At 36.2% G+C, this 23,439-nt stretch overlaps 1 protein-coding gene across 1 annotated transcript; it reads right to left on the reverse strand.

The window, feature by feature from the left end:
* Positions 1 to 2,571: 2,571 nt before the first annotated feature.
* Positions 2,572 to 14,420, reverse strand: LOC121241365. Its single transcript, XM_041139101.1, has 3 exons — positions 14,156 to 14,420; positions 4,134 to 4,461; positions 2,572 to 3,087 (listed from the first exon to the last, which is right to left on the reverse strand). The coding sequence occupies exons 1-3, from the start codon at positions 14,301 to 14,303 to the stop codon at positions 2,871 to 2,873; spliced, it is 693 nt and encodes a 230-aa protein (XP_040995035.1). The 5' UTR covers positions 14,304 to 14,420; the 3' UTR covers positions 2,572 to 2,870.
* Positions 14,421 to 23,439: the final 9,019 nt, after the last annotated feature.

Raw genomic sequence — 23,439 nt, forward strand, 5'->3', positions numbered from 1 at the left:
GTTAGAGCTAGTTAGAAAATAGCTCCGACTTCGACTTTGACTAGAAAAAAAAAAAAAAAAAAACCTCCAACTTCGACTTCATTTTTATCGGAGCTTCGACTTCAACGGTGTGGAGTTGGTACTAGAGTCAAATTTTTGCATTATCCTAATTGCACGTGCCATGGGAGTATTCCCAAGCCCTAGAACGGTTTAAATTAGGATGTAATACAAGGAATAGAGGTTCGAGTTGAGTAATACAACATAATAAGAAGATCGAGGTTAGGCGAGCAAGAAGACCGACGTTAGATGTCTAACATGTAAGCGAGCATGGCACTAGGCGAGTAAGGAGTAGGCGAGCAAACTGCTTGACGAGTAATGTAACAAGCGAGCAAAGTAGCAAGTGAGCAATGTGTAGGCAAGCAATATAGACGAGGAAGAATAGTAACCGAGGGACTGACATCTCTCATGCATGAAGCATATTATGCATAATGTTTAATGGACCGAAAAACTTACATTATTGCCTAAAAAATTATAGGTTCAGTTTAAAGAATGGTGAAATGCATGAATCATGATTAACTTAATTTGCACAAGGACTGAGGTAAATATAGCTATGGTCATATTCTTCTACATATCGCTTTATGATAAGTAGTAAAAGTTTAAAAATGAAGATATGTTTATGTATGAGTCTTCATTGGCAACTCCTTTTATGATGAAAGATATTATATGATTTTAGAATTGCATGAATGATAGTGTCACTCAATACTATATAGTATGGTTACTTATTTTAAAGAGCGGTGCTACTCCCATTGAAGGTGTATCGAATGGGTACCGAATAGTGTAATTTTTTTTCTTTCTTTTTTCTTCGAACATTTTTTAATTCACTTTAAACATTTTAAAAAAATAATAAAATTTACAAACTTTTTAAAAAACACTTCTTTAACCATTAAGTAAAAATTAAAAATTAAAAAAAATCGGTACAAAATATGTGTACAAAAATTTAGTGGCTCTATTATTTCTCTATTTTAAAAGATGAAAGGTAAGGCAAGATTAAAAGAAATGAAAATGAAAATGAAAAGGCTATCAATGCATGTGTTTGACAAGGTTAATGAATGGGTCATATGATGATGAGGACGGTATCATGAGGTTGGGACGGATGATAATGTCGGAATGCATCAATGGTTGTGTATCTAGTGATTAGCCATTCCTGAGATTAGGTTCTTGTTCGCTAGTTATGGGAAGAACCATTGTCCGCAAGGGTCGCTAAACCTAAAATGCGAGGGTTAACAATGTGTAATGACCATTATGGATGATGTTAAGTTAACAAATGATTAATGCTCGAAGTTGAGGAAAAGAAAGTTTTTCTTTAATACTTTTGAGGCAAATTTCTTATGTATGCTTAAAGGTAAGGTTTTTTATTTTTTATTATTATATATATATTTTTTAAGAATGATGATGTTAGCTGAAACCATATGTATATTATGTTTACTACATAATGTGGTTCTTACTAAGTATTCAACTCATTTGAGTTGTTTTTATGTTTTTCACACCCCAGGTTAGGGAGGTAATAAGAAAATGGTGTGGGCAAGGATATTGTCCGGAAGGATGACATTGACAATGAGACTTGAGGCACTGAGAAAGGATTTGATTGTCTTTATAATTCAATAATTTATTTTTTCGTAATGTGTAACATGTAACATGTGACAAACCATTTTCTTTTAACAAGTGTAGCATGAGATCTTTTATACCGACACATAAAATGTATATTTTAATATTAGTAATATTTGGTTTCTATAGCTTTACAAACCTTCAAGGGACGGCGTTTCAAATTGATAGTCCGATCCCGTAGTTAACCGTCGTAGTGATGGTTGTTGAATCATCCCATGCAAGAGGATCCCTAAATTACTACGCACCCACAGCTTCTGCTCCCGTTGGGTATTTATGTACGCTTCATACGAGCACTTTCTTTTGATATCCTCACCCTTGTAGTTGAGCCACAAGACCCTCACCCATCCTATTCTTTGAGTTATCTATAGCAGCATCACGATTGATCTTTACAACTTCAAATCTCCATTGAAAACATACATATTTTCTACGAGACCAGATGCTCTAAAATAAAAGCTGCCAAATCAAGTTCACACTCATCTAGCGTCCACACCAAACCCTTCAAACGCAATCATAGAATCATCATCGTCCCTCGAGCATTTTTCGATTCTTTTGTCACATCCAAACTACTCAAACCTGAGTGGCAACAGAACATTTCCATAAGATGTCAACCTCCATCTCTCAGATAGGACACAATTGGCTTGAAACTATCTTCCGTTTGAAGATATTTTCTTCTGAGGTATTGAATCTAGATTGGGTGGACTACGGGGTGTTTGAATAAAACTTCCTAATATATGAGTTATGCAAACGATATCTACACAAAACCATCCACTTCCAAGTTTTAAAATCTTCCCATCTGATATTATAGTGATTTCCAAGACTTGAGGATGTAACCTGCCCCGAGTAATGTATAAAGCAAGCCTTTCAATTATATATATATATATATATATGTTATCAATAGCATGTCTTTTCAGATATTTGAAACAGAAGTGAAACAACAGTCATAGAAGCAGATAAACATTTGCTGTAATACGGCACCATTTACACTTCATTATGAAGCTATCACAGAGATGTGGCAAACATTTCCATATAGAAAAACACCACCGCCACCTGCCTGCCCACCCAACACACCCAAGGATTATCGTATGGATCAAAATAAGCAAAACAAAAACGAACAGTAGCAGTATTAATATATTTCACATGGAACGGTTTACATCCAATTATAGTTGATCCAGATGAAGAATTCTCCACTTCAACTTTTGCTAGAAATCACAGGTAAACGAAAACCCTCATAGAACAAGGACTTTTCTATGCAAGTGCTCTACAGTGGAATCTCCAACTCCACCATGGCCATGCTCATGATCATGAAAAACAAGAGTCAAAATTCCTACCAAACAAAGCACAGAACCTACAAGAAGCTTGTCATACCGCTCTACCCAGTGAAACTTCAGCTGACTGGCACCATAAAATGACAGAGCCACCAGTGAGGTCATCACAGTTATGGTGCTGCAAATACAATATCAAACAGTGAAAAGCACGATAATGGCAACATGGTTTCCACAATCTGAACATCAGTCACTATGTAATTGACATTTGAACAATCCAGTGACCAAATATTGCAGCAGTTCAGTGACATTATTCATTGATGTATACATAATAGCAATCAAGTGAAGAAAGAGAGTTAATGCTGGATTTCCCAAAATCTACAAACTGTCTAGCAAGCATATTAGTCCAAGTAAGCATGCCTGCTTAACATAAGAGTATATATTGCAAAAAGGATAATAAAGTTGCTGCCTAGAACAGTAGAACTATCACAAACCCGTTCAGCCACAGAGTAAGCAAAGGAATGTAATCATTCCAATTTTCATTTCTTACCGTTCCTCATGGACATGAGCAACTTTTTAAAGCATTAGCAGTGAGCACTGGATAATGATGGCCAATGTCCAGGTCAAATCAAAGCATGATTGCATGCGAAAGCAATATGGATTCAAATATATGATATAATAATAGTGACATTCAAAACAATTGTAATTGTTAAATCATCAATTCTCTCATAAACTTGAACTAACGAAGTATTAAATGTAAGAATTTTTTTTGATAAGTAGTATTAAATATAATAATTAATTCAATATTTACCCCCTCACATGTGAGCTAGATTTCCCCTTAATAGGTAAACCCAACAAGTGAAATATTTAACTGAAATAATGGGTAAAAAGTGTTACCAGGGTTCAAATAGAAGATTACTTCTCCAATATCATTAAAGTTATGATTGTCCTAAATATTAAACTAATATTTCAAATATTCAATTGATGTCCTAACAGTAACAATGAATAAAAGGAAATAGACGAGGAAATTTGAGTTCAGTTTGTACATGCATCCCTGTTTGAACGAACCATTATAGGGATTCACAAATGTGGTTCCAATCGACAGATAGCAAAATATAAAATCTAGTCATTTTCTCAAATTGTTATTCAAAATTCCAACCATATCACCAAAGGGTAATTAAATAGATCAAAACAAAAACTAAAAACTTAATTAAACATTAGTGATACCTGAATAGCAACACAATGATAGCTAGCACCATCATGGAAGATGAGTTTCCAACAGCAAGAAATACTGGAAGTGTAGTTGCACAAGGTGACAATGCAGGAACAAGGACAAGCCCGGCAACAGCCATTTTCTCCATGGGTTGGTTATGGGAATGACTGTGACCACCCTTTCCAGACAGAAACAGCAAGACATAACCACCACCGAGAATTACAAGCAAAAGTGAAGCTAGTTTATGCACTGTTTCTTCGCCCGCGATAGTATTCGCCATGGTGATAGCTGTTATGCCAAGAAGTGACGTGGACACCACATGCAAAATTGCTCCAAATGCAGCTGCACAAAAAGAATTAAAGTAAAATCAATTCAGACTGTTCCAACAACCTTTCCATGAGGCAGAAAATACTATTTGCAAAGTTAATGTAGTACAAGAAGCAGGATTGAAGAATTTAGGCAGCCACAACCTAAACAAAATGTAAATGCTCATATGACATGGCAAACAAGCAGACACAAGGTATCCAAGCGACACAAATATTTGTGTCTAAAAGGCTCAAATATCCAAATTTCTATTGAAATCATTTTATTGTTCTCGTATCTTGCTTCCTTGTTGTCTGAAATTTTTATTGAACTGGTTTAATCTGGTATACAAAAATTATGTAGATAGAAACTAAAAAGAAATATCAAAGTAGTTCTAAAAATTCAATAATATTGTTCTTTGAGTTAGGGTTCTTAGTTCCTTCAACTGTATAATCTTAGTGATGAAATAATTAAGTCATAATTTATTCATTGAACCTATCATTAACTATTTACTTATTCTGGTGGGAGGAACTTATCATAAATCCAGAAATAAATTGTCCTTCACTAGCACTCTCACGTAATAACTCTACCAAAGGCAATCCTATTACAGGAATAGCTTCTGGTACACCTGTTACAATTAAATAAAACTTCAAGGGGGTGGGGCTCAGTCATCATGGGGACAGGGTGGTAGTATTGGAACCCCTTCAAAGAAAAGTGGTATTTCTTACTAAGCTGATTCCTTTCTGATGCCAGTCCAAAGTGAAGGAAGCAGACCAATCAACACAAGAAAGAAGATGGCTAGTATTTTTATAATTGCGAGACAGATGATACATTTTACTGCTCAGGTATAATTCTCTTAGAGAAGTAGCTCACATCTTTTTACCAATACCTAAAAGTAGTTAGAAGGTCACATCAGAACCTGCAAAATGGAACTATTATCATGATGACAACTCTTTAGCAATTCTAAAAACTGGTCGTAAACCTGCACGATTTAAATTTTGCTAAATAAACTATACTCTATGTATCCAAGTTAACATACCTTGAGACATAAATTGAACATTTAAAAAAGTGTTGATGTTTACATTTTATTTTCCAAAAATTTGGTTGGGCAAGTTAATCTTCTATCCCTTTAATCTCTTTTGTTTCTAACGTAGTGATCAGAATAATCACAAACTTTGCTTGAGCGAATGAAGAGACCAAGAGCTATTTCGATAGTGTGCCAAAGTAAAAGGTCATAAGTTACAAACCAAAAAAGCATGTGTTGAAAAATTAAGACTTATTAATTTTCAATTAAACATAATGATTTATTTTATTTACTATGTATTTAATAGTAACACAAATGAGAAGTTCATGATGTAACTTTATAGCACTATCTGTCATTTTATAGTTGATAGTTGATGATGTGGATTCATAGAAGCCAAGCTCTATGATTGGAAAACTATATGGAATACAGATAGATATTGGTATTTTAACTTAATAGTATTAACTTGAAATAAAAGCAGTAATTTAATTAGGTTCAACTTAATGACAAATATTTTTTAATAAGAACACACATGGGAAGTGGATGATGTGACTTTATGGCACTCATTGTCATTTAGTAGTAAAATACTGGGTATTTGATGATGTGGCTTCATAAGGCCAAAGCTCCATTCTTTGAAAATTATATAATATATAGATGATTAGTAACTTTGAAGGACTACATTCCAATTGGTTTTTTGGTAAGTAACAAGACTTCTTCTTTTTTTTTTTAATAAGAAGCAACAAGACTTTATTAAAAGGTGTAATCGAAGAACACAAAAAGTATACAAGAAAGTGCACCTATCTAGAAGGAGAAAAAGTTGACATTCTGCTGCAGGGAATCAGTAAATATCACCATATGATCTGCCATAGAAGTATCCTTAGCTTTTGCAATGTTGTACACATTAGGGAAAGCTTCCTCGAGAGCTCTATCTCCACACCACAAGTCATGCTAGATTCTAATCTTAACTAGTAGTCTAGTACTCTAATTAGTACATTACTCGTATGCCATTTTTGACCATTGAGTTATGTATATTATATATATATATATATATATATATATATAATTGTAGTTTATGCTATGTGTACACGAGCATATCGTGATAGACTATAAATTATAACTATTAACAATTACCTTAATATTATAATATATACACTTGTGGTCTTGTCAGTACATATACAAGTAGTGAGTATATGTATTATCTATATTAGTACATGATAACTGACAATTGACATAACTATTAACAAATAACAACTAGTTTTCAGCTACCTTAAGGCATGTATTAGTACACTGTATATATACATGTGTTATACTACAAATACAATCATTCAAACTTATATTAGTATCAAATATAAATTATGGTCATTAACAATACATGTGCTATATGCTAGAAATGTATTACTAATACCACATTCCCTAAGATATAATTATTAACACTAACAAGTGTGCAGAAAAAAAGAACACTACTAACACTTATACAAGCATTGAATATAAGTTATGTTGCGGAGTGGTGCTTCTTAGAAAAATCTTGACCAAGGATAATTTGAGAGAGTGTGGTTTTTTTGTTGCGGAGTGGTGCTTCTTGTGTAAAAAAGATGGTTAATCTGTTGACCATTTATTTCTACATTGTGAGGTGCAAAGATTTTGTGGGATGATATTTTTGGTAGGACGGGTATTGCTTGGGTGATGCCCAAAGCAAGGGGTGGTATGTGGATCTTTTAGCATGCTGGCAAGGATTTAAGGGGAGCCATCGTATTGTTGAGATATGGAAGATGATTCCTTCATGTTTGATGTAGTGCTTATGGTTGGAAAGGAATGGGCGATGATTTGAAGATAGAGAATGCTCGAGGGGAGAAATTAGAGAGTTTTTTTTAGTACTTTGTGTAGTTGGGCTAAGTTTCTTGTATTGAATGGAGATAACGTTCATGATTTGCTCTTAGCCTATTATAGTTCTTAGCTTGTAATAAGGTGTTTCTCTTGTATACTTCCAGTGTACTTGGGCTATGCCTATTTACTGGTCAATAAAATCTCTTATTACTTATCCAAAAAGAATATAAGTTATGGACTAATAATAAGACCATACTATGTATATTTATATGATCATAATATAAAATAATTTCATAGATAATATTATTTCATTTTTATAGACTAATAATGTCAGAGTTGGAGTTGGTTTGGTAAGGAAAAAAACACCACTTCCGACTCCAACTTCGACAGTGCGGAGTCGGAATGTAACATCCCGAACTTTTGAGGTTTCTATGTTAGGAAAGCTAGGGCTTACACTATAATTAGGGTTTCTATTTTTAGAGAGTAAGTTGGGGTTAGATCTAAAATTAGGCACTTGAACCCTTGTTTATTCCTTGAGATTAATAATTGGGCACCTAGGACTAGAACCTCGTTATGGAGGACTAAACTTATGAAGATTTAGAAACCCACTAGGCCAATCTAAGGATGAGCAAGCCCATAGATAGCCCATGAAAGTAAGCCCACATAGGTTATACCCAAAACTTACTTGCACTACACTTCTAGTTGCAAGCACAAGACCATAGCTCCTAAGGCAACCACAACTCCTTGGGCAACCAGGCCTCCAAATCACATTCAAACAACTCACTGAACCCACAACACTAGGACTACCACACCCCTTGGACTCTACACCCTCCAAACTCTATCTATAGATCCCATATGAGAGCCTACCTACCATTAGATGAGCCCTAAGCATGGCCACTCCAAGGCCACGAAATTCTCTTAAATTTTGTGGTGTAAACCAAAAACCCTAAGCCCCATAACCCTTGTTATAACATTCACCCCCTAAGCAAGAAGATCAAGATCCAAACCACATAGCCAAGTCGCGTACTCCAACCCAACCTTTGGATCAAGCTTTTCCTTTAGGTATCTCTCTCTCTCTCTCCTTTTCTCTTTTATGATAGGTATGCTAGACAAATGCCATGAGATCATATAAAATAGTGAAATTAGGATTTCATAAAGGGCTAAGCAATACACATACTAGAGTTAGGTTTTATGGGATTAGAATGCATCTTTATACACGGGATTGGATAAGCATACATATAGGATGCTTATTTGAATCAAATCATATATTTTTGAGGACTTAGACCCACGATTTGGTGGTTTAAATATAGAGACAGAGTTTACATAGAGAGATCATGAGCAATTTGGGTAACATGTAGCATAGGCTTTAACATGGATGGATGCATTAAGATTCAGATTATATGACTTAAGTGTTAATAGCATGAATAGTATGGGTTCGCTAGACAAGATTAGGTTTGAAGATCTTACAGCACACAGGTATGAATTATGATGAAGGATGATGGACTAAAATGATTAAAGTGATCTAGCAAAGGTTAAGGGCTAATTGAATGTTTAGAACCTCAATAGGTATCTGGGTAGTCCAACTAGAGAAGCTTAAATATCTCATAAACTATCTAGGCCTCTGTTTTGTCTCCCTGATTCAAGTCCCATCCTGTAGTATCTTTCTCATAATGACCATAACTTGGAGTGGTTAAAACATTTAAAACATGCAACAAATGAGTCGAATACTCAATAAGTAGTACATCAAGAAGTAAAATAATATAAACATATGGTTTCTTGGAAAACATGCATACTCATAGTTACATACATAAGCAACATGAACATGAACCTAAACCGTGCATGAAATGCCTTAACTTGTCTTTCAGTTGTCCTCATAGGCCAGTACCCACCGTTGATCCCGTGAGTTAGGGTTAGCAAATCTTGAAAATTCTCATTCCGCCCGTGGCCAAGGGTTGAGAATCCATCTATATGTAAGAACGACAATACTAGCTGCACTACCAACATGTACATCCTCGCAATACAATATGCCCTTTAACCTTATGGTACAGTTTTCATTGTCATAACAAAGACCATTATGTTTCTTAACAGTTATACCTAATCATAATTATACACGCATACTTTCTTGTCATATCTTGTCTTATCAAATCGTAACCTTTCATAAAATGTCGTGATACATGTTTCCTCACACAAAATCATGACCTTTCATAAAATATTTGATGCATGACTCCTCACGTAAAATCATAACTTTCATAAAATATCTTGATGCATGGATCACACAACTAACATGAAACTTATGCATAAAATCATGGCATTTAGATATAATATTCCTTTAAAAACCATGACATGAGCAATGGGCTTTTTGTTTATAAAATAAGTTCATAATTGCTTTGCAAAAATATGCATTGAAAGACATGATCATAAATACTAACATAGCTTTATAAAATATGCATGTCCAAATAGCATGATCTTATTACTTACATAACTTAGAAAACATGCATGACGACGAAGGGCGTGATCATATTACTTACCTTGCGACTTTGGACATCAGTTATCGCATCAATAATCACCTATTCAATAAATATGTAATCACGTCAATTCATAATCTCGTATGTCACCACTTTAAAGACTAAGGGGATACTTGGGGAGTGAGATGAGACGAGAAATCTGTGAATAGTAGTAAAATGATTTGTGCATAGTAGTGAAATTGTTTGAGTTAAGATGTTTTATTGGGTTTTGGAAAAGGAGAGGAAAACAATTGAATAACAATATTATAAAATTAAAATATTGTTAGAATATAATAACTCCTAGGGGTTGGCTCAAGTGGTAAAGGTCTTGGGCTTGGGCTTGGGGTATGCTCCCCCTAGGTCTAAGGTCCAAATCATGTTGGGTGCAAACAATCTCTAGGGGCTATCAGACTGAGGGATTTTCCCCTGGAATTACCCGAGGTGCACTTGCAGGAAACTCCTTGTCGAGGGCCTGTGCACCCCCGAGATTAGTTGTGACGCTGTTCTTGGACACCCGGTGCCAATTAAAAAATTTGTTAGAATATAATTTTTTAATATAATTTTTTTTATTTGAAAAATTTGAATTTTTTTTGTGTTTTGTTTGGAAGTTAGAGAAAGTTGTAATGATTATGTAATGATTAGATGAAAAAGTTAAAAATTTGAAATTGAAAAGTGCTTGTATTTGAGTGATGTTTGGGAAGGAAATGAGATGAGATGAAACCATCTCTACTCCCAAACAACATTTTAGGGGATGTTTGGGCAATAAGATGAGATGAGAAATCTATGAATAATAGTGAAATGGTTTGTGAATAGTAGTAAAATAGTTTGAGTCATGATGTTTTATAGGGTTTTGGAAAATGAGATAGAAAAAGTTGAATAAAAATATTATGAAATTAAAGCATTGTTAGAATATAATTTGTTAATATTATATTTGTTTTGAGATTTGAAAAATCTTTTTTTTTTTTTTTTTTTTTTTTTTGTATTTTGTATTTTGTTTGAAAGTTTGGGAAAGTTGTAATAAGTAGTTTGAAAAAGTAGTAATGATTAGTTTGAATGTGTTTTTGTTTGAGTGATATTTGGGAATGAAATAAGATGAGATAAGATGAGATGGGATGAGATGAAAAACATTACCAAACATCCCCTAGTTTTATGTTTTCATTCATTAAATTTATTTTGACAAGTACATGAGACTTGAATGATTTTCAACAAGTGTTTCCGCAGAATCCCTTTTATATTTGAAGTATTTTGATAATCAATGAAATTGATTATTTTATGGAATCTTTTATACATGGGCTTCATTAATAAGAAAAATTTAAAGTCAAGGTTAGTAGCACTTTGGTTCCCCTAGATTTCTAAACGTGACATTATTCTTAACCCTAGGGGGATGGGGTGTTACACGGAAAGTCGAATTATTGCACAGCCCTACCGTTAAACGCAAGTTAATTCTCGACTCTCAACCCTCCTAAGCAAACTGGAGTGCAAATCCTCGTCTAGTTGACAAGATGAGTCTTGGGTACATACCCAATACCCTATTTCCGAATTCCTATGACTGCATTAGCAGTACTTCAACTATAAATAGAGGGTAAAAAAAACTAGTTTTTGTTGCACTTTTTCTTCCCAAATAAGGAAAGCGTTGAAGTTATTTTTCCCTATTGATAATGGTTGGACATATGAGAGAGTAATCTTTATGCTACCATTTCTTGTATTTTATGTTGATGCCAACTACCACTCATAAAAGAAAGATAGTGGATTAAGTATTTTCAATAGTTCTCTCTAGGTTTTTTAGAGTTTCTTTTCAATAAGCCAAAGAAAAGTCTCTCCTTTGCCTTATCCTGTTCTCATGCCTGGAAACATGTAAAAATGGGAAATCCTTGCAGTGTACTGTTGTTTTCCAAGGGGGGAAAATATGTCCTTTACTTTCTTTCCGAAGTAACGGCTGATTTGTGTTTAAGTACGAGTTTTGACGAATTTTATAATGTATATTAGTTGTGTTATTGTGAGAAGTCGTAAGAAGAAGAACCTATTGAACCATGATTAAGGGAATTAAAGGTTATAACCCCAAGGGGTTGGCCCAAGTGGTGAAGGCCTTGGTCTTGGGGAATCACTCCCTTCAAGGTCCAAGGTTCAACACCTCATGGGTGCAAACAATCTTTTGGGGCCACACCTCCTGGTGAAAAGCCAGCGATTTAACTATTTCCGTGTATAAAAACTTCTGAGGGTGCAGTGCACGGGACTGGGTTTATTCTACAAGAGTGGGTCCGAATGGCCCTGCCTTAGAGAGGTTCCCTGACACCCGACATAAAAAAAAAAAAAAAAAAGTTCCAGCATTAAGTGAAACATATTGGATTTGATTTCTTTAGAGGACATAGACTCTGGTTTATATAACATGATTACATGAATTCCTAGATGTTTGACATCATAGCACATAGAATGATTTGGTGCTATAAAATTCCTTGCAGCGCTACAACCACCAAGAAAGGTGATTGTAGGGCTTGTCCCAAAGTGATATGTAGCTGTAGTCTGACCCTAGGTTAAACCATCTAATTCGTCCTTTCTTTTTTTTTTAATAAGTAAAGGACAATTATTTGAGTTGTCTTTTTAGGTGTCTAAATCATGAAATTAGCGGACACATGTAAGACTTATAGCAGAGTAATCTTTGCTAGCATGTTGGAATTACAGCAGAAACATACAAGCACATTGGTTGACATCGAGACAATGCCTACCGTTTTTTGGCCCATGACCGGATCTGTTTTAAGGGATCTTAGTGGGTTTTAAATAGCATGAGAATAACTTCACATTCATAACCCATATGTGGTAACCTTGATATACACGCACAATGTGACCATTTGGAAACGAGTTGAACTTGAGATAAAAGAGAACAAGATTTTTTTTCTTATAAGAGAACAAGGGTTTGAAGAGAAGAAATTGGATCTGCCCCTTATCGTGAAAAATAGTGTTTAAATTTTTGTGGAAGAGCACAAGACTACGATTTTCAGTAGGTGTTAATTTGTGATTTTTATTCATGAAATTTTGGATTGTTTTTAAATACTTATGGAATCTTTTATACCTAGTGTATAAGTGAGTTTTTTTAGTTAGTAGCATTCCTAACATGATAAGGCAGGGGGATCTGCACTCTTAAACCTGTTAAATGTATAAATGCGGTTATGTATTAACTTCAATACCAGCTATGGGTTTCTTGTACTAACTCGAGGGGCGTAGCAATAAGTATGATAAACTTTCACAATCAACAATGACAGGATTCTATCTACTTTGTAGCCAAAACAGAAGAAAACAAGGGCCCTACACTTCAAATAGAATTCAGAGGTGTCACAAGCCAACAAACTCTGCCTCAAGTGACACTCGGAGGAGGTAAGGTGGTGGGTTCAAGATCATTGGATTTATGTACGACTCAATAACTTTTTATTTTTCAGTTTTAAGTTTAAGGTATCGCATAACACTTAAAAATATGACCTCCATATAACTTGTGCGTTATACAGGCATTTTGGTTTTACATAAACCTGAAAAATCATCAAGACAACAACAGCTCTATGACCTCGTTTCCACCAATTCCAAAAGAAAAGGGCATCAGGGAAGCTCTGTAGCATAAAACGGTATTAATATGTAACAATGTAATCCCATCCAACAGATTTAACCACTAAGCCATATGCAACTACATTATTATTTTATTTTGGTAATCTTATTCTTGTAAAGACCTGATACCTCCCGTTGAGAATGTCCCTATTGGTCAACTTAATAAATTAGGAAATAGACAATGGAAACAGAACATTTTTAGAGCGAAGTTCTTAAGCCAAAGACAAGCATGTTCACTGCTAACCCTAGATCGAGATTAGGATATTGTTCACCCTATTATAGAACCACCACATTGCCACCGGCCCACCATCAATTCCTCTAGCAAAGCAATGCTGAGGAAGCTTTCGGTGCTTGGCAAGTAGAATCGGAAATCCTTCATAAGTCATAAGAGAAAAGAAAACACAGATGGCATTGTTTTTCAACATGCAAATTCAAGGTGAACGGAAATTAGCTTTGCAACGTAAGATATAACTTTTGGCCACAAAGGTGATTAATACTCCTTAATCGAATAATAGATCTGACTCTATTTTCATACCAGGATACAGTTGAGGTAACCTGAAGCGCTTTCAGCACGATTTCGCATATTCCAAGTCCAATTTATCATTTTCAAGGGCAAAAAAAAAAAAAAAAAAAAAACAATTCCCTACTATCCACTCTTTCCTTCTTTACTCCATGGGTATGTCTTAGATCAGAGCATATCAAATTACAAAATAAACGACAACTAGAGTTGTGTGTTGACAATACACAAATAAAACATTTATAGAGAGAGAGAGAGAGAGAAATGGAAACGTACTGACGAGGAGAGTGCGAGAAAGGGTCCATTTCTGTGCGCGGCCAACAATGGAGAAAGGCAGCCAATGGGTAGGAATGAAGGAATGCAGCAGCGAAACCGTGGCGATCCCTCCGATTGTTGACAGATCTTCGGCACTGAAACTTGCCATTACCCCCGCAATGGAGCACGCAGTGGCAGAATGAGTATTTTATTTATTTTTACTTTCCAAGTATTCCGTGCTTGCTTTAAGATTTCGGAGATTTGGAACTCTCTGCACCGTGCTTCTGACTTGTCACCTATAAAAAGCTGCGGACAAAATCACTCTATAGTTTGACGTGTCATTTTGCGATAAAGATTACCCGTTAATATTTCAAAAATAAAAAATAAAAAAATAAAAAATAATAATAATAATCATCATTTCTATATGGGGCGGCTACTATGCCGCCTCATTTTGACCGATGGGCATATCGCCTAGCGTAAATTTTTTTTTCTTTTTTCTTTTAACATTTTTTTAACATATTTAAATATATTTAAAAAATAAAAAAAATACACCAATACACTTAAAATCACTTCCTTAACCACTAAGTAAAAAAAAAATAAAATAAAAAAATAAATTTTGACTAGGTGTCAAATAGAGGTGTCAAATTAGGGAGACAAAGTAGACTTTCTCTTTCTATATTGAGAAAAGCTCACAACGGGGTGTAATATCCAATTTGACATCGGCCAATAAGATCCCACCAGGTATGAGATTTATTCCTCTTCTAATGTCACCTAGAATAACTCAATTTTCTTTCCCTCTCCTCTCTCTCCTCCCAAATTCCTGCTCTTCCTCTCCCCTTCTTTCTTGTTCTTCTGATTTGAAAGATCCTAAGATTCGAAGTTCTTGTTGTCCCATCCCGATTCGAAGTTCTTGTTCTCCCATCACTTCGTCTTTGCTATGTATATCAGCATTTGAGGCAACAAAGGTCTCTTCAGCAGTTTGGTGTGATGCGACATGCTTGGAGGCCTCAAAGGGGGCTTCCTTAGAGCTCCGTTTCAATTCTCCGTGCTTGGCTCTTTAAGCACTTCCTGCATCCGTATGTCCCTCAATAATTGATTTCCCAAATTCTATTTCTATCTAGTACTTGCCATTATATTGAGAAGTTTTAATTTACTAATTCTCACCTTATTTCCCCAGTTACTCGAAGGAATCCAAAAAAATCATGCTCGCAAAGGAAATGGGCTTGACCAGAAATCAGGTAAAATGATTCTAAAAATAGTTTCTTAATATGCATTGTTGGTATTGGAATTTAAAAGTCATGTGGCATCTTCATTAATTTTGTATACCAATCAAGTTGCAAACTTGTTTATTAATGCACGAGTCCATCTTTGGAAACCCATGGTTGAGGAGATGTACAAAAAAGAGTTTGGCAAATTAGATTTGAACTCCCAATCTTCACCAAAAAATGACTTGAAAGCACCAAGGGATAATTCCGAGGCTTTTGAGGATAGGGGAAGAGTTACAAGACAGTGTGATATCCACAACTGCTGATGGTGTTTACCATGAACAAGTCCATGAATCAAAGTTTGTTAACGTAGAAATAAATGGGAAAACCACAGGAATAGGGACGGTTTCGAAGGGACGATGGAGGCCGATGGGGGTGGGGGGAGGAGAAGACAGTGGACGGTGGGAGCAGGCTGATGGGGGTTGGGGGGACAGTGGACGGTGAGAGCAATGCCGACTTTTTTTTCACACAGAGCAGAGAGAGAGAGACGGGAGGAGGTCAACAGTGGGGCAAGGAGGAGAGGCACAAGACTTTTACGTTGGCTCAATCTTCCGGCTGTGAAATTGTGATTTGCTGCATGTTGTTCTATTCTCAATATAGCTAAAATCTGCACGTGGTAGCTATTTAATGGTTGGTGTAAATCAACATTAGACACCCGACCGGCTCCAAGTGCCAATCTTCTATATTATACATTTACTTTTATTTTTTATATTTTTAATTTTTTCCTTAGCAAATGTGTGGTGTAGAAAGAGAAATACTTTAGCAACAAATAGATTACACAAAAGTAAACTCACAAATTGACATAACTTGATACAATACGTTAGATTGTAAAGTTACTTTTATTGTAAAGTAGATCTAACGGATTAGATGAAACCACATAAATTTGTAGGTTTATTTGTGTATACTCTCTTTGTGTATATAGCACTTTTCGTGTAGGAATGATGAGTAAAAAAATTTATACTCAAAGGGTTAAAACCATCAATGTTTAGAGTTTATGTTACGAGCTCTTCAAACAAAGCGAGTTACTGATGGATCTAAGGATTGTTCTTATATGCCTTTTCTATGGTGAATTAACTCAATACAAAATGTGGGTTTGGGAGGAACCCAGCTCTGTAGACAACCAAAGTTGGGAATAATTTTTTGAATAATCTTATTGATGGCAATCATACATTCTTATAATCTATCCCTTGATTCAAATAATTGAATATATGGAAATATGATTAATTGATAGACTTCCTTAATAAGACAAGATTTGTAATACCCGGACCCAACCAAGCACTATTTTTATCTATTTTTTTATTTTTAGTTCTTTTATTTTATTATATTTTCTTCACATGTTTATTTTTTTGATTTTAAACACTAGATTTAATTTTGTTTTCTTTTTTCTTTCTGTTTTTATTTTTCTTTTCCCCCCTAGGTCTGCCTCTCATCCACGGCATGCATACACACGCATTTTTCGTTCGCGTCATGCATGCACACACACGTCTCTCTCGTCTCTCTAGGGTTTCACCTCACATATATAAAGATACACTTTCACCTTATACCCTTGAGAATTACCCTGTGCCGTCGCTGAACCACTGCACAGAACCACCCAGCCCTCCTAGTTCGACGCCAAACTCCATTCTCCACGTAAAAACCGACGCCCATCCTTCTAATGTAAGCGGCCACCACCTAGGCTCAAAACCACTGTGTGCCACCTCTTCCTTTCAACAACCCAGCTCAAAAGACACGAACCACCGTGCGATAGCACTGTCCAAGCCCCACGAGAAACCGAACAACCACCACCGAAGGGCAGTCCCACTGCCAAGCCTTCCACGCCGCAACCCACACGGCTGGCCCCTTGCAGGACGAAAAACACTAGCCCGAAGCAGAACCGACCACCGCAAGCCTCCACCGGCAGCCACACGACACTGCCGCCTATCGTCCCGTAGCCTCTTCTGCAAGTTTCGGTTTCCTCTGTTTTTGTATCCAAAAATAGAGTAGCTTTCAGCCACCATAAACCGCTGCCATACCCTCCGCTGAGAGCTCCACCACGTTGTGACCCCACCTCACAAAACTACCTCGAGCCACCCTTCTCACAGAAAACCCAGCTGTGTTTTCCCCTGTTTTTAGCCACCCGAAACAGAGGTCCAACCACTGCACCGTACCGCACTGCACCAGCCACTCCAAGCCGTCGCCACCGGCTCGAAAAAGGGTGCTGAACACCCTCAGGCCACCTCAGCCCGTAGCACCCCCTCACGGTGAGTACCTCCCTCGGTTACTCCCTCCTTTTTCTCCGCCCTCTCTCGCGCTCACCTCTCCCTCTCTTTTTCTCTCTTGCTCAGCCCAACTCGACGGCATCTCCACCGCATTCCTGCTCCTCAGCCGCGCCACCATGGACCCTTCAGCCAGCCTCATTGCGCCTCACCCCTCGATGCGTGCCTTGGTTTCCCTTGGGTAAGTTCCTGCCGCCGCATGTGTTAATCCCGTTATTTGCATTATTTACATTATTTGCATAATCTCGTTATTTGCATGTTGATCTCGTACTTTATATATATATATATATATATATATATATATATATATATGGAAGGTTGGTTTAACCTAATGTTTTCGGGTGAGAAGTTTTATTTTTGGGGTTTTATGTTTAAATAAGTTTTGCTTTAAGTGTCAATAAATATTATATTTGTATTTTAATAATATTGTTAATTAAAGGAAGTAAACCTATTTTTAAGAGAGGAGTTTTGTATGACTTATTTTATGGGAATTTTAGTAACTAATGTATTCTTTTTATTTATAAAATATTGTTGGTATTTTAGATATTTTGAATATTAACTTTTATTGAGTTATATAATTATCATAATACTTATTCGATAAATTTTCTTATTCGGTATGAATTTGATTAAGTGGATATTGATGGTCGTAGAAAATGATGGTATTTTAAGGTTATGAAGATTTTTAGATATTGAAGGATTAAAATAAGTTATTTTAGAAGTTTAGGATTAAATATTGAAATGTGTGATTAATTGAAAATTTACGAGAATTACGTGATTATTTTATAGGTGATGATTAATTATTGTTCGACATTTTGAGGAAAATACTGAAAAAGCTAAGAAGTCCAGGTAAGCGGGGTTCCTATGCTAGATTTTGCATAAAATAAAATGAGCTGAGGTTCTTTTTGGAAAATGTGCATGTTTTGTTATGAAAAGAAATCTGAAAACAATCTCGGATATTTGTTCTGCATTACTCATGAGATTCTGTTTAAGAAGAAATTATTTTCTGTCATGACTGGTGTAGACATGAGCTTATTTTTGACTTTCTGTTTTTGAACTTTGAAAAGAGAGCGAATATGAAATTTGTGCATAAATATTGTAAATATGGTTTAGATTTGTTTTGAGTACGAAGATAATATGATTTTGTTCAGTACTCTGTTTGGATAAGATGTGATCTCTGAAAATATTTGGCATGACTCTTTGATTCTGAATTTGATTATGTTTCCGTTCTGTTCAGTACGGCCCTGCCACGGGTTATAATAGTGGATACGGCCCAACCACTGGTAATAATAGTGGATACGGCCAAACCACGGGTTATAATAGTAGATACGGCCCTGCCATGGGTTATAGTAGTGGTCTCTGTTTTGAGTGCACACCTTGGTGATAGAGTGATTTATATTCTGCTTGGTTATCCGCAGATTGCACAACCCTACCACGGGGGTTATACATGGCTTCTGTTCTGATATGATGTTCTGATGATGATGATGATTATTTATGCTATGCCAAAAGGATATTTTTGAATGAAATTATTTCTAAATCTTCGCTCTGATATTTTGATAACATGTTTTGGTTCCACACTCTAAGAATGAAAATGTTTTGTTATGCATTCTGATTTCTGTAAATGCTCATGTTTACACACTAGTATATGTCCTCTGCTTACTGAGTTGTTGATAACTCACCCCTTATCTCCATATATTTTTCAGATAATTTTGATGGTTCAGCTGGAGAACAAGAGTAGGAAGTTTTAGCAAGTTGTGATGATTGAAGTAGAATAAGTGTCTGAGGGTACAAGTGCTTATTTGAGAGTCGTAGTTAGTAAACTGATTTTATTTTTCAGGTATTTTGATTTGATGAGTTAAGGCTAATTTCGCGTTTTGAAGAATTTTTAAGTTATGTTATTGAGATTCTCTTTATTGTCCCCATGTAGGAACTTAGATATTTGGATTGATTAAATGAATTAGCATTGTTTCGGATTTTCTGGATTTTTAGTTGTGTTATTTAAGTTGATTTTAGATATTAAGAGTTAACTCTCTGGATCTTCAGGGTCGGGGCGTTACAAGATTACATAATTTAATATATTCTAGTCATAGTTGCTTTGTATTCCTTCCTTATTTGGCTTCCGTAACACTCCTACTGTAATACCTCGTATTTTAGTGTATTTTTTTTTTTAGTGTAGGATTATTATTTTTAATTAATTTAAATATTGTTTTTCTTGTTTTAAAATTTATCAGATTTCTCGTTGGATTTATTTTATAATTTTTAAGTTGTGCAATTTACTTTGATGTGCTTTCTTGATATTAATTAGTGTTTGCTTTTAAATTACTCTTTGCTTTAATGAATAATTTTATTGTTGAACTTTAATTATTATTATTTTTTTTTTATTTTTTATTTTTTTCCCCATGCACGTCTTTCCCTTTTCAATCTTAGGGTTTTCTTATCACTCATATAAATATACATTTTGCATCTTATACCATTGAAAACTGCCCTATATCGTCGTTGCAACCAACCTCCAGAACCACCCAGCCCCTCCTAGTCCGATGCCCAACCCTCCACTGTAAACAACCATCATCAAGGCTCAAAACCTCACCGTGCGCCACCACCTCCTTCACGGCCACAGTTGCTGCCACCAGCGTCCATCGAATCAACAGCAAACTGAGCACACCTCCTCCTTTCCACAACCTAGCCGTGGAGGGTGCACCCTTGCAGAAACCGTAAGTCAAGTCACCGTGTGATAGCCCCACCGCCCAGCCCGTTGGCAAACTGTGAACCCCATGTAGCCCCGCCGCTGCCTTTGCATTACGACCCCACTTAGCGCCGTCCCTACACCACCACCTTTGCACCCTTTCTCAGCCACCGTGGTGCAACTCCCACTGCCCAGCCACCCTGCCTCCTCCACGGTCAAACAAACACTGAAGAAACCTCTATTTTAGTCCCTGAAAACAGAGCAAATTTCTTTTCTGCTTGTCGCTGTTCGACGCAAACCAGCCGAGCAACATCGCCGCCAACCTCTTCCACGTCATCGCCACCGCACAGAGAGTATTGTTGGGCTGCACTCCATCCAAGTTCGTCGCTCTCCTCTCGGTAAGCTACCCCGTACTCAACTCTCCTCTCCGTTCGCTCTCCCTCATCTCTCTCTCTCTCTCTCTCTCTCTCTCTCTCTCTCTCTCTCACTCTCCCTCTCTCAGTGTTATTTCACGTCGCCGACCACCCAGTACCTCCCCAATCCTCTATCGCGAGCTTCCCTCTAGTGAGCAAGGATCCGCCGCACGTCTCCCTGCCCTCACGGTAAGCTTTCAAACTAGGATAGTTTTCACCCGTAAAGCCTTACGTAGGAAGAAGAATAATTTTGAGATTTTATTACAGATTTGCCCCTTAGTATGATGTTTTCTGATATGTGGTTTCGTGGTTTTAGTTTTAATGGGTTTATGTTTTAATGGGCTTGGTTTAATTGGTTTAATTGGTTGTGATTTAATGATTGGGCTTGGTTTTTATTATACATAAAGAAAAAAATGATTATATTGTTAATTTGAACTATTTAGTTTTCAATTGAACTCATTTTTTAAGTTGGCCTTATTTTATGGGATTTTTAAGTAGCCATAGTATTCTATTAATCTATAATACGTTATGGGTACTTTAGTATCTTAAAAAACACTGGTATTCTTTTATCATAATATTTATTCGATTACTCTCTTCGGTATGGATTTGTTTAAGTGGATATTGATGAAATTAGAAAGTGATGATATTTAGAGTTAAGAGAATTTTAAGTATTGAGGAATTAAAAAAGGTACTTCAGGTGTAATATGAGATTTATTTGTTCACTGAAGATTTATTTAAGTTACATGAATTTTTATAGGTAACGAGTGATAATTGTTCAGTACTGTTCTGGAGAATTTCTGAATAAGCTAAGAAGTCCAGGTAAGCGGGGTTCCTATGCTAGACTTTGCATAAAATAAAATGAATTAAGGTCATTTTTGGAAAATATACATGTTTTGTAATGAAAAGAAATCTGAAAACAACCTCAGATATTTTTTCTGCATTACTCATGAGATTCTGTTTAATAAGAAAGTATTTTCTGTCATGACTGGTGTAGACATGAGCTTATTTTTTACATTCTGTTTCTGAACTTTGAAAAAGAGAGCGAATATGAAATTTTGTGCATAAATTATGTTTTGTGATCTGATTTTGTTCTGTTCTGAAGATGTTTTGTACTCTAATATGATGTGATTTCTGAAAACCTTTGGCATGACTTTCTGATTCTGTTTTGATTCTGATTCTGATATGGTGATTTTGATTCTGTTTTGCTCTGATGTCTGGCCTTGTCACGGGATACAATAGTGACCTCTGATCCTGTCACGGGATACAATAGTGACCTCTGGCCCGCCACGGGATATAATAGTAGTTTTTCTGTTCTGAGTGTAATCGCTTTGTTAACATGGTGATTTATGTTCTGCTTGGCTTTTCGCAGGATGCACAACCCTACCACGGGGGTTAAACATGGTCTCTATTATGATAGGATGCTCTGATATGATATGATAAGATGAAGATATTCAGTCATGCTGTGCCAAAGGAGTCTTTGAATATGAAAAGTTGGTTTTTGAATATAAAATGTTTGAAAAGTCGTTCTGATTTTATGATAATATGTATTTTTGAGATTTGCATATTGATACTCACCCCTTATCTCCATATATTTTTCAGATGATTTTGAATAGTTCAGCTAAGGATTAGGATTATGAAGCATCGGCGAGATGATTATTTAAGCATAGTGGATTACTCATAGAAGATTTCTGAGAATCGGCGGATTTTATTAAGAAATTTTTGTAGTATTCTAATGACTTTATATTTTTGGAGTTTGTAAGTGTATTGAGGAATTGTGAGTTTTAAGTTACAGGGAGTAACTCTTCGATCCTTGCGGGACCGGGGCGTTACACCTACCTCCTTCAAGATTTTTCTTGTCCTCAAGGGAAAGTTTCGAAAATCGCGACTTGATGGTGGCCAAGCTTTCCCAGGTGGCTTTTGCTGGTTTGTTGCCAACCCAATGGATGAGGACCTCTACCTTGTTTCCCTTACCTCGATAGGCCAGCACAACTTGAGGTTGAATGGGTGGTGAGCTTAGTGTGACCTCTGGAAGCTTAGTTGTTGCAGTTTCTTTGTTCCCCAATTTTATATTGAGAAGAGACACGTGGAAGACTCGATGGACGCATGAGCCCAAAGGAAAATCAAGGCGACAGGCAACCTGTCCAATGCACTCTAGGACTTGAAATGGTCAGTAGTATTGGGCGGCCAGTTCATATTTGCCATCCTCTCCACCGTGTGCTACCTATAAGGTTATAGATGCACGTAAACCAAGTCCCATGGCTGGAAGCTCCTCTCCTAATGTCCTCGATCGTACTTAAGCTTCATATGATTTTGTGCTTACAAAAGCTTAAGGCACACTTTCTTAATGAGTTGATCCCGACTAGTTAGTGTTTGGGCTACTACTTCAACTTTTGCAATTCCTTGCACATACGAGAGAAGTGTTGGTGGTTTTCGGCCATACACCACTTCATATAGGGACCAACATGGGCTAGAATATGTGCTGGTATTATAAACATATTCAACCCAAGGAAGCCATTTGGCCCATGCTGTGGGTGTGGAACTTGTGAAACAACGCAAGTAAATTTCAAGAGTGCGATTAACCACTTCAGTTTGCCCATCCATCTGCAGGTGATAAGAAGAGTAAAATTGAACTTGGTGCCTTGTAGTTGGAAGAGCTCTTTCCAGAAATTGCTAGTAAAAGTGGGGTCTCGAT

Source organism: Juglans microcarpa x Juglans regia, chromosome 7S, assembly GCF_004785595.1.
Source record: "Juglans microcarpa x Juglans regia isolate MS1-56 chromosome 7S, Jm3101_v1.0, whole genome shotgun sequence".
Classification (NCBI taxonomy): domain Eukaryota; kingdom Viridiplantae; phylum Streptophyta; class Magnoliopsida; order Fagales; family Juglandaceae; genus Juglans; species Juglans microcarpa x Juglans regia.

Bases quoted from the DNA above. Each gene is read 5' to 3' on its own strand.
- LOC121241365 (XM_041139101.1), bottom strand. From the start codon at position 14,303: ATGGCAAGTTTCAGTGCCGAAGATCTGTCAACAATCGGAGGGATCGCC. The intron at 4,462-14,155 runs GTACGTTTCCAT...CTTTTTGTGCAG, and splicing joins TTCTCGCACTCTCCTCGTCA to CTGCATTTGGAGCAATTTTG. The intron at 3,088-4,133 runs GTATCACTAATG...TTGTATTTGCAG, and splicing joins ATCATTGTGTTGCTATTCAG to CACCATAACTGTGATGACCT.